The sequence below is a fragment of the Venturia canescens genome, chromosome 7 (assembly GCF_019457755.1).
Source record: "Venturia canescens isolate UGA chromosome 7, ASM1945775v1, whole genome shotgun sequence".
In the NCBI taxonomy this organism is placed as follows: Eukaryota; Metazoa; Arthropoda; class Insecta; order Hymenoptera; family Ichneumonidae; genus Venturia; species Venturia canescens.
Window position 1 is genome coordinate 2,520,470 of NC_057427.1, and position 15,632 is coordinate 2,536,101.

Below are 15,632 nucleotides of genomic sequence, written 5' to 3' on the forward strand. Positions count from 1 at the left end.
TCGGTAAGAGAACCTGGGAAATGAACTTGGTTTTTAAATTTTTATTCAACAATCGTTTCAATTGTGACATCTACCGAATTATGAGAGCAAAATGATTACAGCTCAAGTTTGAGCCGTTTAGAGTTTATAGGCTCGTCCTTGAACTTTGGTAATTAATCATTCAAATGGAAAAAGTCTGACTGGAAAGCGTTACCCTGTGACCCCTCGACTCGAATTTTGGGTCCGAGAGCGCAGGGAGAGTGAAAAGTCGTTCTACTTTTTATTAGTGTTTTGCAATTCAATTGAAATTTGGAACGCTGATGTAACGAAAAAATGTCTTACGACGAAATTAAAAAATTTTTGAATATTTCAGCTCCCTTGTCCGATCGCTGTATCCACCAGAAAATAATGCCGGAAAAACCAAGACTCTGAAATCGAGACCAACTACTGCCGGAAGTAAAATTCGCAGCCAGGCGAGCCGCCTCGTAACGCAGTTGATGAAATGCACTCCTCACTATATTCGTTGTATAAAACCAAACGAAACGAAAAAACCTCGAGATTGGGATCACCTCAGGGTTAAACATCAGATCGAATACCTTGGCCTCAAAGAGAACATTCGCGTGCGGAGAGCCGGCTTTGCTTATCGTCGAACCTTCGCTAAATTTCTTCACAGATACGCCATTGTCACGAGAGAAACTTGGCCAGTTTGGCACGGTGATGAAAGACAGGGGGTCGAAAGGATTCTCGCGAGTTTGCACATCGATCGAACTCAATATCAACTTGGCACGACAAAATTATTCATCAAAGCTCCCGAAAGCGTAAGATTTTTTGCACATTCGAATTGGAAATTTTTTAAAATTAATTAATTCAAAATTGTTCGAGTATTTGGACATTTTTATTATAGAAAAAGTCGAAAAATTAATTTTCCATCGGCCACCCAGAGCCCCCTCCAATGCATAGCATCGTGATGCAAGAGATCACTGAAATTGTTCAATTAATAAAGTCCTCGACAGACTCCATCGACGATTCAATTAGAACGAAAGTTTTAATGAAACATTCCTCGAATAAAAATGAATAAATATTGTGATATTATTATTTCTCGACAGCTTTTTATGCTGGAGGAAGCACGAGATCGAAAGTACAACGTGTATGCTCGTGTAATACAGAAAGCTTTTAAAAAGTATTTCGCCCGAAAGCGTCAAGAGGAGCAAAAAGAAGCAGCAGCGAATTTATTGTACGGTCACAAGGAGCGAAGACGAGCGAGTTTAAATAGAAACTTTGTCGGAGACTATATCGGTATGGATTGCCGTTCACAGACGACCAACATTGTGGGAAGGCGAGAAAAGGTTTTGTTCGCCGAAGTCGTGAAAAAGTACGACAGACGATTCAAGGTGAATTTAACCGGAAATCCATTGCTCCATAAAAAAAACTGCATTGTTGTTGTTTTTTCTAATTCTACTTTTCTCTTAACCAACACAGGATAAATAACTCGATTTTTTTTACTCATAAATAATTCAATTGTTCCAACATCGCAAAATATTCACACGACATTTTTTCTCATTTCTATTTATTTTCCTTTCTTTTCACGTATCGTCGAACCCAGATGTGCAGAAGAGATCTTATCCTTACTGGCAAGTTTTTATATCTCATCGGTCGTGAACAAGTTAAAAAGGGCCCGGAAAAGGGCAAAATCCTCGAAGTCGTCAAAAGAAAACTCTCCTTCGAACAAATCAGTCACGTTTCACTCAGTACTTTGCAGGTCAGTTACTTTTAATTTATTCTTCGACCTTTTTCATCTATTTTACCTCCAGTAGAAACTGTTCTTTCTATTACGCCCACTTTTTATCAGGATTTATTTTATTCTGCGTATTCAATTTCACCTTTAACGGTTCGGTGCATTTTGCCTCAAATTTTCATTTACTTGAGAATTAATAAACGTTTCTGTTTTGAGTAGTTTCCTCAAAAGTAGAATTTTCAATTGACAAGATATTCGCTGTTTTTTTTTGCAGGATAATTTTGTGATAATTCACACGCGTGAGGATTACGCGAGTTTACTCGAGCTCGTATTCAAGACCGAATTCCTGTCGGTACTTAGCAAAAAGTATCTCGAGGAATTGGGGCATCCATTGAACGTTAGATTCAGCAACAAGTAGGTCTCTCTCTCTCTCGTTGAATTACCGTTTTTCAATCTGTATCGACCGATTGTACTATCGGGCAGTTTTCTGCATGCCTTTTGTTGTTTCTGCGCTCGTAAATTCGTCTCGCTTATCTCGCACGCGGTTTGATACTATTTTTGCTCTTACTTCGTTTTTTTACCTTGTTCTTGATTCTCTAGCTTGGAATTCAAAGTGAAGAAAGAAGGCTGGGGAGGCGGCGGTACGAGACAGTTAAAGTTTTTCCTCACGGATTCCGGGGATCGAGAGATTCTCAAACCGAGTGGCAAAGTTCTCAACGTTAGTGTCGGACCCGGATTGCCCAATACTTCGAGTAAGAATTTTACGACTTTTGCAACACTTTATCGTACGGTATTTTTATACTTTTTTTTATGGAAGCCTTCCTCTTAACCCCGAATCCTATTTCTACGGGATTTGAAAAAAAAAAAAAACAAAAAAAAACAAATGAAACTAACATTACACGACTTTTAACAATTTTATCCAAAGTATTTCAACGACAACTTTCATTTCCAGAACCAAATCCAAACAGAAAAAGCTACAGATCTCAAGGAGTTTCGAGAACTCAGGGAAATCCTCCGATGAGACCGGCACCAATGCGACCGGCGCCTAATTCCGCAATTCAAAATGGTTCCAATAGAATTCGGACCCACAATTCTGTCGCCGCAAAGTCTGAACCTCCGCCTCCTCGCCCAGAACATCAACCTAAAGCAGCTCCTAGAATCACACCCGAACAACACGTACCGAGTAACAACCGACCCAGTTTACCCCCAAATCGACCCAATGTTCAACCTGTTCAGGCTCATCGACTCAACGCCCAGAATAAACAACCCAACAAAATTCATAGCGGCGGTGTTCCAATTATGGGAATGTTCACTAATCCTGGAGGTGGTCCTAGAGGTAAAAACATCAAAATTCAGCAAATTTATGTTGCGTTTAGTCTGTATTCTCAATCATTTCGATTCTATCGTTTTCATTTTGAATTCAGGTTTAGTTAGAGCGCCTCCACCACCTTCGGGCCCAGCACCCCCGAATCAACCGATGGTTCATTCAGCCTTCAGACTACCGCCGATCGGGGGTGGCGCATATCCGAGCGAGGCTAAAAGTCTTTCTGGAAATAGGTTATCCGCAACAGAAGGGACGAACGGTCAAGCGAATCTCGCTTCGAAACCGCCTCCGCCAATAAAAAAACCAGTCGCAGCGTCACTACCAAAGGTCAAAGTTTTATACGACTACAGTCCTCAGGATCTCGACGAGTTAGCTCTCCGGGAAGGCGACGTTGTTGAAGTCCTCAAAGAACGTAAGCTCAAATGATTCGCCTTATTATAGTCTGAATTTGAATTGCCAGAAATAATCGATGAATTTTACATTTTTCATGCAGACGAGGGCGGATGGTGGCAAGGACGACTTAGGGGCAAATCTGGTCTGTTTCCTTCGAATTATGTCGAGAAATTGTAGACAATGATGAAATCGAATATTCGTACTACTGGAAATAGACAAGAATTGCATAAAATTAGTGGCCTTTGAGAAATAGGTGCGTTTTTCCACATACTTTTTCAATGGTTCTCAATTTTCTACGGTCCTCTTTTTTTTCTATTTTTATTACGTACCATCGTTGTGATTTGAGAGGAATGCTGAAGAGAAATGGTTGCATAATAGAATTTAAAAATTGTGTCGAACTGGAGGTGGATTCCAAAGAGAACGAGAGACGAACAAAATTTGACGCTCTCTTGTGGAACCAAATATTAGAATTAATGGTAATTATTAGCGATATATATAATATATTCGAAAATATATAGTATATATATCTCATTAGAATTCTCTTACGAGCGTTACCAAAATAAATATAATTCATTGAAGAATAAAAGTTCATTTCGAAATTGTTAACGCACACATGAGAACACATCTCAATTGTGTTATAACGAAGAATTAACGAAGTTGTTGAATTTTCGTTATTGTTTTTTTCTTTCTCGAGAAATTGAAGACTCGACAACCTTCACTTAGTCTAGTATTTATGAGTGAGCTTGTTGATGAGAATGTATAAATATGTTATAGCCTCACTGCCATACGTAAGATGTTACTTCATAAAACGTACTATGGAGAAATTTGTCTTAAAATATTTTGTCTCTATCCTTATCCCTTTTTTCAGTGTGAAGTGAATTTCTGCAGATTTCTATCGAACCTTACATTTATCGAACGAGATGGATCAGTCGTTTTTCTTGTATCGTGGAAAAGTGATTGAACGTTACTATGCTCGGTTAAGAAATCAATTTATTACATACCCAATTATCAATTTAGCATAGACTCAATACCTTTGCTTTTTCGTATTAAATATTTATTTAATAATTTGCTAATTATTGCATTTTGGAGCGAATTTTTATTCGCCAATGAGGCGAGCAAAGAAGCAACAAAAAAACACTGCAATAACTCACGTAGCCGGCAAGAATTATCATTGACATTTACAAACATGATCGATCGACAAACTTTTCGTTTGTTTTTGCATTTGCAACTCAAGTACAACTTAGCAAATTCGTCGTCATATAATTTCACTTCTATTTGTAAAGCACAGATAACGTATAAAATTTGCTCAGTAGATTTTCTTGTAAACCTGCATTTGGATATAGATGTTTATGAGGAAAAAAAAGAAATACATTTTTCTTAGTTCAGGAAATCACATTGCCATATAGCGTTGATTATTTTTCCGTTCCTCGTTCGTACTACATAAAAAGTATTTCATTTTTAAAACAAAGTATATAGGCACTGGGGGTAATAAAGAAAAAAATCGTCGAACCATCGGCGACCCGCGTTGACATACAACCATTATTAATAAATACAACCAAAAAGGGTGGGAACTTAACGAAATGTTTTTACTATTCATGCGAGATGAAAATTCAGATAAGGTGCAAAAACGAATTCATCGATCGACATTGACCAAGTGTCACGTCTATTTTTTCAATGAGATTCTCGAATTTATGTTACAATAAATAATATTTATTGGTAAAATTTGCACGTTTCTCTGCTAATGAGTTATTCGTTTTTGCCCATACCTGCTTGGGAGTCACTGAGCACTTAATATCGCATATTAAAATTATCACAAAAAGTATTATTGTGATATATAGTTATCATTATGTCTATTATTATTCTCAATATTATTACTAGCAATCTTATAATTAATATTATTATTTGTTTAATGAAGAACATTGATATTCGATTGTTGGGATGATCAATCAAACAAAAAGGTAGTTTTGCCAAGTTGATATATACAATCATGAACTATGCGTGTATAGTACAAATTCGTAAATCATTACCTTTCGTTATTTCACCGGCTTTGTTTTTTGGTTTTTCTTTAACGAACATTATTTGTACAATTTAACCGTCATTGCTCGAAACTCATTAAAGCTTTGAAGTGTCATTTTTTCGTCTTCATTGACGTGCATCTTGAACTTTAAAAAAATATAGAAAATTGTTCGATATTTGACTGCGCGATTCATTCAAAGTGAATTATGAATTAAAATGAATTCTAAGAGAGAGCATGATTCAGGAAGAGGGAGACGATTGCGTATATTTATCACCGTTGTGTGACGGGCATTGGATCGATAAACCCATTTTTGACTCAGCGATGGGTAATCGAATGAAAAGTCATTAGCGAAACCAGAATTGCTAGCAAAGTCGTAATGTTTTGTTACTCTTTTTTTAAATCACGAGCCGTCAATTGTGATATTCAATTTGTTTTCGCCACCGTCCCGACTTGTCAGTATTCTTAAAATAACCAATAGCCGATAAATCGAACGAGAATACTCATTATTAAATATTGACGAGTATTTCCCGCGAAGAGCATATGTTAACAGAAATAATATAAAATAAAGCATGGAACACCCGAGAGTATGGCACTGAGTTTGAGTACAACATGAGATGTCAATGGGTCGATGAGCCGATGGTCAATGCGCTAATATCCAATTAAAAATAATCCAACCCAGAGATGCATCGATATTTGAACATCCTTGACGTGTGAAAGATCGAGTCATGACGTAAGTATTTTTTAGCTAAAAACGAAAGAAAATATTTGAAAATATTCAACAAAGTTTTTAAAGCTACCGCCTTCGACAACAGTTTCCATCGGTTTTTTCCTCCTTTCATTTCGAAGCTCAATATATTCCCTAGCTCTTTGGCAACTCCACAGCAACATAGGACCATTAAATCTGCCAAAAAATAAGAAAAAAACATACAATCATTAGCTTTTCTTATTGAAAGTTCAATAAGGAAGACAATAAATGTGAATCTTGTTGATGAATTATGGAGTAACGGTAACATTTTTCACTCCGCTTTCAGACTCTGCTCGACTTCCTCTACTTTCACATTGCGTCATATTTTAACGATAGACTCTTGCGGACAAAGGATACTTCCTCACGCTTGTAAATGTAGGTCGTTGATTTTATAAAAAAAAGTAAAGGATAGTAGTAATCATAAAATCCGCTTACCTCGAGAACTCACGGACACTCGATTTTGTCCATTAAGCACTCACTGTATCACACAGTTTTTGTTTCGTTGTGCTAAACCGGCTCTTGATAAATCGCGTTCGATTTCGTCGTCATCTTCAATCCTTCATTTATAATCAAATCATTCAATTATTACAATTTTGAAACAAAGTCTCAAGTCTATTGTGAAAAAATTAACTTACGCTCGTTCTTGAGTATCAAGATGATGCACCAATTCATCTCTCTTGTTAACAATTGATACGAGCTCTTCCAGCAAGAGATTTTCTCGCACTTTTTGTTCCGCTGTTTTTTGCCATTCTTCGACAGCAAGAATACTTCTGAGCTCCCTGTTCAACAGCTCGAAACGTCGTTCCAGGTCATCCTCCTTTTCTCTGTACATTTTCATTTTCAACAAATATTGAATTTGCTCAATTAACTTTGTTCGTATTTGATTATAGATTTAAAAAACCCTTAATCTTTCACGATTAAATATTCTACAGAAGAAGATAAAAAAAGAGCGAAATGTGTTTTGTCAACGTACAGAATATTCAATTGCATTTGCCGCCTCAAAAGTGCATTTTTCTTATTCACGAGTGTAAACCACAAGGACATTAGTCTCTCGGTTTCTTCCTCGTTGTCGCTTTCCATAGCAGCGCGTAATTGTTTCTCGAGTTTTCCAGCTTGCACGTCAATCTGGCTTTGTTCCCTTTCGAGGGCTTCGAGCTCGTTTTGGATGTACGACGTCATGTCTTTGCCCAGCTGGAAATTCAAAAGAAAACGGATATTTCGTGAACAAAAGAAAATGTGATTACCGCAAACTCTGAGTGCTATTGAAATAGCCCCTCATAAGGAGAAATTGCAGGTTCTTTTTCTCGTACTTACGCCACGTAATTGTGGATGCCTGTCGGGGCTCGATTTGTCCGGTGATATTCTCTCCATGATTTTCGAAAAGGAGTACAAAGGTGAAGTGGTTTTTTTATCTCCCTCAGGCGCACTCGCATTTGCAAGAACATTGCCATTGTGTTCGGACTGTAAGAATCATGGATAATTAAAAAAAAAATATCTACACAAAACAAAGTTCATTTTTGTAGAAAGAAGAACATTCGATCGTGACTGTGTAAGCAAAATGTATAGAGCTCAATTGAAAGAAATAAACTTTTTATCAAAGTTGATAATTTCCTCGACCTTTATACTGAGTCGATCACCAGGAGTCGAGGGTGTTAGACTTCTTCTAGGACTGTTGTTTTGATCATCGATAGATTGTCTGTCGCTATTGTTGTCATCGTTTATTTGTCCAGGAGTTACGTTAACAACTCCCATTCGAGCTTCGGCGATCAACCGTCTGGCTCGTTCTCGAAGTTGTTGTTGCCTGTCGTCATCGTTCTGTGGCTGAGGAAGGAGAGCATGGGACAAAGATTAACGTCGACACTTTGATCAGTCAATAACAAATATTTACTCATAATCACAATAAAACTGTTCAAGATTTTACAAAAAACGATGACAAAAACAAAACACATGGTAATGGAGAGGCAAATGATAACGGAGAATCAAATAATACAAATAAAAAGCTAAGATGGTCCCGTACCTCTACCGGGCTCGAAGCAGTCGAGGCAATCCCAGGAGTCTTCGATTGGCTTCTAGCCTGCTCAAGGAGTTGTCTCGCACGTTCTCTGAGCTCGTCGTGACGAGTGACCAATGGCTACCGAGGTGAAAAAAATCGAGAGGTACAGAGAGAAAGAGCGAGCGAAAGGCAACGACATAATATGAGCGAGTGCTGTTTTCAGTTATTTTTATGACTTTCATTGCAGTTGTTTAGTTATTTACGAGTTTGAAAATCTACGGAAAAGTACGAAGATAAAAAGGAAATAAAAGAGAATGAGAGATACGGAGGAAACGATAAAGTGGGCGTGAAAATGAAATTACATGTTGCAAACGTGTTTCACCGTGGGCCGGTGATGTGCCCCGGCATTCGGAACTTCCACGGCTGCTACGATCGTTCGGAAATGGAGATTCCTGAAATCAAAGCTTCTACCTATGAATTGGTGTTTTTAAAATTTCTCCATTCTTTAAAAATTCATTTTGAAGAAAACGAATCAAAAGTTAGCTCGTTTTCCTCGGTTTCGAGGTCTCGTGTCCGCTGCAAATTCAATAATCTAATGTAAGCAGCGAAAGATAGAGATAAACGGCTTATCTCGTGTTTACTGACTTCTCGAGCAGGAGATTTCGTAATGGATATCGATTGCGACCATTTGTCGTCGACGACCTGAATATTTTCCTCCTCATCGTCTGAGCCGAAGGGATCGGTCAATTGGCGCCGGGTCATCAATATTGGTCTCTGCTGGACTTGTATCGACCGAGGTGGTGATTTACTCTGGAAAATTTTTTAAAATATCATAAATTGAAACGTGACTGAAATGACTGATCGTACGAAAAAGTTAACACTCACTTTTTCTCTGGACGTATTGTATTTTTCTTTCGTCGGTGATAAGACTTTGCCCAAAATGCTCTTCGAACTAGCGAGTATAATGTCTTTAACATCTTTGACACTCGTCGGTGATTTGTCTTTGCTGCCTGGCTCGTGATCATGATTATCAGTATTGAGACTGAGATGTAATTTATTTTTCAACGCGTCTATACTCATCTCATCCCTCTTGTAATCGAAAGGATTAGATCTGAAATTAAATGGAGAATTTAATACGTGTCAGTCGATATTTTCTTTGGAATCCTATCGATTTTTTATTTTTTTTTAGATATTCACCTTCTATTGCTATCGATTTTATTGCCGCGCTGTTCCGCTTGCTCTTTTTTACGTAAATTTATGATTTCTTGACCGAACAATTGCACACTCACATCCGTATTATTGTCAGTATTAAATCTACCGATCATGTACGAGGATTCGTCGGTCGTCTTACCGATTTGGTGAACCTGTTTACAAAAAAAATCGCAAATAAAAATTGTTTATTTTTTTCTAAAAAATTAGACTTTCATACGATTATTCGATAAACGTTGTTACCTCAAGTTCATGGCCAGTAAAATGGGCTCTCAATTGATACAAATATGTCATGACCGCTAATTTATCTGGGACTGTCAAAATGTCCATATCCGCTGGTTCAATGACTCTTGGAATGCCCAAAGCTTCTCCAGCGTCAAAAGCTTTTTTGCAATTTCCTTTCACATCATGTGGCAGTAAAGATTCTATTTCTCTACGAAACATGATTGAAAAAGAAAACAATGAAAAATCACTAAAAATATTCATCGACACCTGCCAACTGTTTTTATACACACAAATCTCAATGCTTTTCTCGGAAAAAGTGAACCGATACCAGCCAATACTTTTAATACCCAAATTTATGGTTTATCCCTAATAAAATCGATTCCACATACGGAACTTTATACTATACGACACGCTCTAAAAGATCTGATCGAAGTATTGGGCTGTAACGATGATAGAGAAAAATCATGGATATGCTACAGCAAGATTCAATGATGTGCCAACCAGTATTGATCCATGACGTGACAACAAAAAATTTGTTTTCTCTATTCTCCGGATAATTGAAAAGAAAATAATTTCTATCAGGTGGATCTCGCGATAGCGCGACGACCCAGATTTTGCATTCGACTTCTTCGGGAATAGAATGATTGTTGTTGAACGTAGGAAATAAAAGAGATGGAGATCTGAGAAATAAGAATGAAGAATACGAATGAGATATTCGCTGACCGGATTTTTGCGCTCGAACGATATTACTGGCCTATATCCAAAGCGTCATTTTACAACGTCGCAATACGCCAAGTTTAGGCATTCGCTGACAACGAGCGACGCTTTTATATTCCCCGTCTGTATCTATATAGAAAACGTACTACGCGCTTCTATTTTTAGTCCCTGTATTTTTCTCCTCTTCGTTTTGTTTTCGCTGGCCTCAGGGGTCAATGTCGAGAAACTTGGAATAAATTTGACGATGCTATTCTATTTGCTTTTTCCTCCTCGTTGTACGTACATGAGATCCGGTCGAAAATGATGAATTATGGCACAAAAGGCCATACCGTTGCGCCAAGAGGTCGTCAAATTCGTCACTTTTACTCCCGGATATTTCTGCGTCACTTCCTTGCACCATTCCAACAGATCCTGGCCCGGTGTTATCTCCCGTAATCTTGGAGCTCCTGATTCACTCTTCTTCAAATCTAACGGCTGCAGCTTCGATCTCATTATACTGTGCTCAATATTTTTACTGAAATTCCCGACAAACAATCGTTCATATGAAATACAATTGTCCAAACAGCTTCCGATGCTATTTTTTGGTATTGAAAAAATTCGTTTTAATTGTGATGAAATGATTGATCAGCCGATATTTAGAAAAATAACAACAAACGGCTGAAGGTTTTTGGGAATTCGCTCGTAACGTACTCGTTTTCGGCAGCAATTTTCTGCTTCGTGGGTGATTTCTCTCTGGGCATGTCCGTCGCATCCGTAACAGTTATAGCGTGAATGTTTTTCCCTATGTCGTTTACCGGAGTCGCGTCGTCCTTCGATAAGCTCGCGACTATGGAACAAAAAAAATGAATAAAAAAATAACAACGTTATGAATGATCTCGATCGAAATTGTACGTCTTATAAAAAATAAATAATGCCAACGATAAATACCGCTTATGGGAGTACTGGGCAATTCACTTTCTGTCAGGCTACTCGTCATAAGATCAATTTGTGTCGATATATCGAGGATTTCGTCCAAATTTTTCATCGACAATTCTTCGTTATCCTCAGGTATATCCTCGTTATCAAAATCATCGAGAGGCGCTATATCACTGTTGTTGTTTACGGACATAAGACTAGCCATACTCTGCATATCCTCGTCCCTGATCAAGAATTCGAATTTTACATCACACTACCACCATGGAAATCTTGATCGTGCTAATTAAAGGGCAGGCTACATTTTCTCATTTTTTCAATTGTTCGACCAGGCTTATGTTTCAATTGAACTAATATCCATTCGTCTTACAATCGAAGGAGTGCAATGTGAAATTTGGCGATAAAAAATATTCAATTATCATCCGTAATTTGAATTTTGGTACTCAAAATGATAGTAGCTTTATTATTAAGAGTCAAGTTATGATAAAATAATTGAATGATAACGCCGATAATATTTTCAAATGATTCAAAGGAGGGTAACGATAGAACGAAAGAGAAGTTTTCAATTGTATTTTCATCGATTTGACACCAATCATTGAAAGAAAGGAAATGTGAAAAAGTAGATTCAAAGTACAAAGTATATATATTTGAACTTTCAAGAGTGAGTTGGAGGAATAGATTAATGACAATGATCGAGTACAGCCTGCCCTGAAAAATTAGCAATTGAGAGCGAGTTAAAAATGATCTTACGTGGCTTTGCCTTCTCTCAAAAACACACAGGAAAGAGTACATTCTAGCGCCGCTCTGACAATTTTTTTAGAAGTCGGTTTAAGATCTAATTTGAGCTGTTGTTGACTAGATTCAAGGGTGGCATATTTTTTCATGTTTATATTGGTGGCAGCGACATGCCGTCGTTTGCCACTGGTAGATACCTGTCGTGCGAAACAATTAAATGTATAATGGCAAACTGTTTTATTCCAAGCATTCTAATCATAGTCGCTGATGCTTTTGTTTTCATAATATCTTACATCTTCAATCACAAAGGTCCAGTCTTTGTCCTCTAACTCATGGGTTCTGGGATCTTTGAAGAGTGTCACCGACACTGAATGGTTGTCCGGCACAGGCCAGCTTATTATACCTGTCAAAGGATCGCTCAAACACGGCTCCCATTCTAGAGGATCCGAGCTGACTCTGCGACTTCGTCTCGTCCAAACTACGCTTAATTTGTTTGGTTTCCTGCCCAACAAAATTATATTAATTGTTCTCAAGCCAATGACATTCACTTTAGAAGCTTTTGGGGTCACATTGGCAAAAAACGAAATTTGAAGAACAGAAAAACTGCCAATGAAAACTATACAACTATTAATAAAAATTTATAACCAATTTCAATAATCCAATCCAACTGCGAGGGGATCAATAGTGTAATGAAAAAAAATCAATTGTACATTCGAAGACAGTAATTTATAATCTGATCACTGAAAATAGATGTTTGACAACTCATATTTTTTTTTAATCATGTAAAAAAGAAATTCTCGTCTATTATTGATTCAAAATATATCGTGAAAGAAAATAATTTGCGGATGAAAATCTAAAAAAACGTCATCTTTACCCACGACATTTCGAGGTCTAACGTACGGAATTTTTTTGAAATTCTTCACTCACCATTTTGACGTTGTCTCGAGGGTGACCTCGTGATACGAAACTGTAAATTGAAACTTGGCAGCTCTCTTGTTGACTCGCTGCAATCTTTTCCAAACGGAACTCATTGTCACACGTCAAAAAAAAAAAACAAAAATATTCACGTTAACGTCACTGACGTCACAAGACGGCGACCGTGCAGTGTTTTTTTTTGTATTATTCAAGTTCCGAATGTATCGACGGTGTAAGTTATATTATACGCGACGGCACATTGTCAAAAATTGGAAGAACACACCCGTAAAAACGGCGGCGCCTACAGCCTTATTTGCCAAAATCCTTGAGGCCTGCGCGTACTAAAAACTCGTGGGTTTTGAAGTATTATTAAAAAAAATGTTTTCCCTCAGAGCGAAGAATGCATTGGGAAACTTTGGAAATGTTTTTTTAAGAATAAGGTGGATAAGAATCGAGTTCACCGGGATTATTAGTCAGAAGCTAGGTATCTGACGTTTCGAGGGACAAATAAATAAAAATTAGCGCTAACGATATCACTCGTGGCGCTTCACTCGAAAGATATATTTGTTCGATGTACATATATATGAGAGTGCGAACGGTAGGTTAATATTATCATCAATGGCGTCATGCAAACACTAGATGGTTGATGCATCGCAACAACTTTATGATTGTTTTTTATTCATCATCAGAGAGCTCCGAAAGAAAGCCCACCAAGAATGCGTTCTCTCGGTCTCCTCAATAAATGCACTTTGAACACACACTTGACACTCGCAACGAGACAATTACGCCTGTCACGACACTCTCGTTTACACGCAAGGAATATCGCGTCAATTCACGCGATATCTTGACAATTATTAATGAAATGACCACCTCTTAGCTCACTCGCACGATTCAATTAATTGACAATGCATTTAATATTATTTTCTGACTTTTTTTACGCGAGTTTATTGATCCCACGTTACGCTGATACGTGACGAGAAAACCGTAGCGTAGTACCGTAGATACTCGAGGTAAACGGGGGTAAGATAAACCGCCGTAAACCACAAAAAACTATTGAGTTACAGTGGTGGGGATTCAACCTTAAAGCACATTGCCCGTTTACTTTATATCATCTGTTTATTTCATCATATGTTTTGTCTAGCTTGTTCACCATTCGTTTGAAATTATATAATTTACTTTTTTTAGGCTCTTCTCATATTTTTTTTGTAACTGTTCCTATGAAATATTCCGTGTAGTATTTTCAATTCAATTAAACTCATTGTACTATGTGTACCGACAGATGACGCTAGTGGTGTTGTCATTGTAGGAACCGACACTACCGACGAAAGTTATCCTGTCTCATGGTTCTTTCATACAGTCACGTTTCGAATTTCTAGTAGAACCGTCACAACGGACTTTTGCCAATGACTCTTTCTTCAATGATTTTCTTAATAAATCATAAATTTTATATTGTTATAAAAATATATATGAATTTTATGTATGAGACCCCACGCGACCCTCGCCTTAGGTGCTACTCACGACGAATTATGGGGCGCCACAGTCTTGACTCGCTTTATAATTTTCATTTCGCCGCACCGCCGCACAGTCCAAATAACGCCCGTGCACCTACCGACAATTCACCTCATTCATCAAAGTATTCATAAATCAAAAAGCATAGTGTTTCGTTAAAGATTATTGTGGGTTCGAGCAATTATGAATTTATCAAAACTCAGTTTTTTACATTTCCCACACCAATCGGTGTTCAACGCCATCTCTCGGAAGTTTTCGAAGACTTGTTTTCAATTTTAAATGCCAAAGAAATCCAACAGGTAGCGATTACGATCAGGACGAGAACGTAGCTAAATAACTCGAGCGATCTTTTAATATTCCGCTGAACATTTTCTCTGCCGTTTAAATTAAGTTTAACTTTCAAAATATAATTTTTAAATAAGGTGAGATAAGCTCAGATTTACGTTGGAGAGAACGAGTACGCAAGTGTCTTATTAAAGCAACGTCGGACTCGTCAAAACTACAAAAGGGATCCTGCTTTGCTTTTTACATCTTGAATATTCGATACAGAAATCGAGGAAGCATGGGAAAATATTCAATTTTTTTGGATTCCGGCCCAGAAAAGTGCAGAGTGGAAAGTATTGGTAGATCACTCAGCCAAAGCTGCCATTACGAATGGTGAATACCACAAATACACTTTTCTTTTCTTTTCGAGAAGAAAAATGCATTAAGCGCACCGTATGAGAGAAACACGTCTCCTTCCGTGTGGCGGACTCTCATTTCGTCTCTCCGCGGAGTGAAAACACGTGAGTATAACTTCATCCCTGCGCAGTAGCCTCTTTAAAACGTTCATCTTCATTGAAAAATGTTCCATTTTTTTCCATTCGTAAACAGATGTTGTCCATATATAATTTGTGTCATTCATCTAATAAGATAATGGCTTCTTATAATCGTATCTGTAATCAGTACACCAAGGTTGCATGACGTCTATTCATTAATTTTTTCAATTACATCAGAACTATTGAATCCATTAACCAGTGTATATACTTCAGAAAATCAACAAGTTCGTCTCATGTCACGAAAAAGGTCATTTGTCTAGTGATCAAAATATTTTTTGTTAACGTGACGTTTACGAGAATTTTTTGTAATTTATCAGTATTCAGAATATTCACGGATGAAATTATAAACATAATAGAAGCTGCATTAAAATTTTAATGATACGTCATTCGACGCGTATGTTTTTCC

General features: G+C 37.5%; 2 protein-coding genes across 3 annotated transcripts in view; one reads left to right on the forward strand and one right to left on the reverse strand.

Moving 5' to 3' along the window:
* LOC122413855 (unconventional myosin-Ie-like) overlaps positions 1-4,255 on the forward strand; it is a 29,132-nt gene extending 24,877 nt beyond the window's left edge. Inside the window, exons 13-20 of the mRNA XM_043424483.1 lie at positions 353-797; positions 1,086-1,370; positions 1,583-1,738; positions 1,989-2,128; positions 2,315-2,466; positions 2,667-3,050; positions 3,139-3,450; positions 3,532-4,255. Of these exons, the coding sequence (XP_043280418.1) occupies positions 353-797; positions 1,086-1,370; positions 1,583-1,738; positions 1,989-2,128; positions 2,315-2,466; positions 2,667-3,050; positions 3,139-3,450; positions 3,532-3,608 (1,951 nt within the window). The 3' untranslated portion in view covers positions 3,609-4,255. The remainder of the gene's footprint in view (positions 1-352; positions 798-1,085; positions 1,371-1,582; positions 1,739-1,988; positions 2,129-2,314; positions 2,467-2,666; positions 3,051-3,138; positions 3,451-3,531) is intronic.
* Positions 4,256-4,403: 148 nt separating this feature from the next.
* Positions 4,404-13,914, reverse strand: Ehbp1 (Eps15 homology domain containing protein-binding protein 1). Of its 2 annotated transcripts, XM_043424484.1 has the most exons (18): positions 12,912-13,914; positions 12,278-12,485; positions 12,000-12,181; positions 11,265-11,476; positions 11,028-11,163; positions 10,621-10,851; positions 9,639-9,828; positions 9,384-9,550; positions 9,072-9,297; positions 8,832-8,996; positions 8,549-8,638; positions 8,211-8,324; positions 7,811-8,014; positions 7,508-7,654; positions 7,167-7,384; positions 6,829-7,017; positions 6,629-6,750; positions 4,404-6,349 (listed from the first exon to the last, which is right to left on the reverse strand). In XM_043424484.1, exons 1-17 carry the CDS (start codon positions 13,013-13,015, stop codon positions 6,669-6,671), a joined length of 2,865 nt encoding a protein of 954 aa, XP_043280419.1. In that variant the 5' UTR covers positions 13,016-13,914; the 3' UTR covers positions 4,404-6,349; positions 6,629-6,668. The 2 variants fall into 2 exon arrangements, with proteins under 2 accessions (XP_043280419.1, XP_043280420.1); XM_043424485.1 differs by lacking the exon at positions 8,211-8,324.
* Between the last annotated feature and the right edge of the window lie 1,718 nt (positions 13,915-15,632).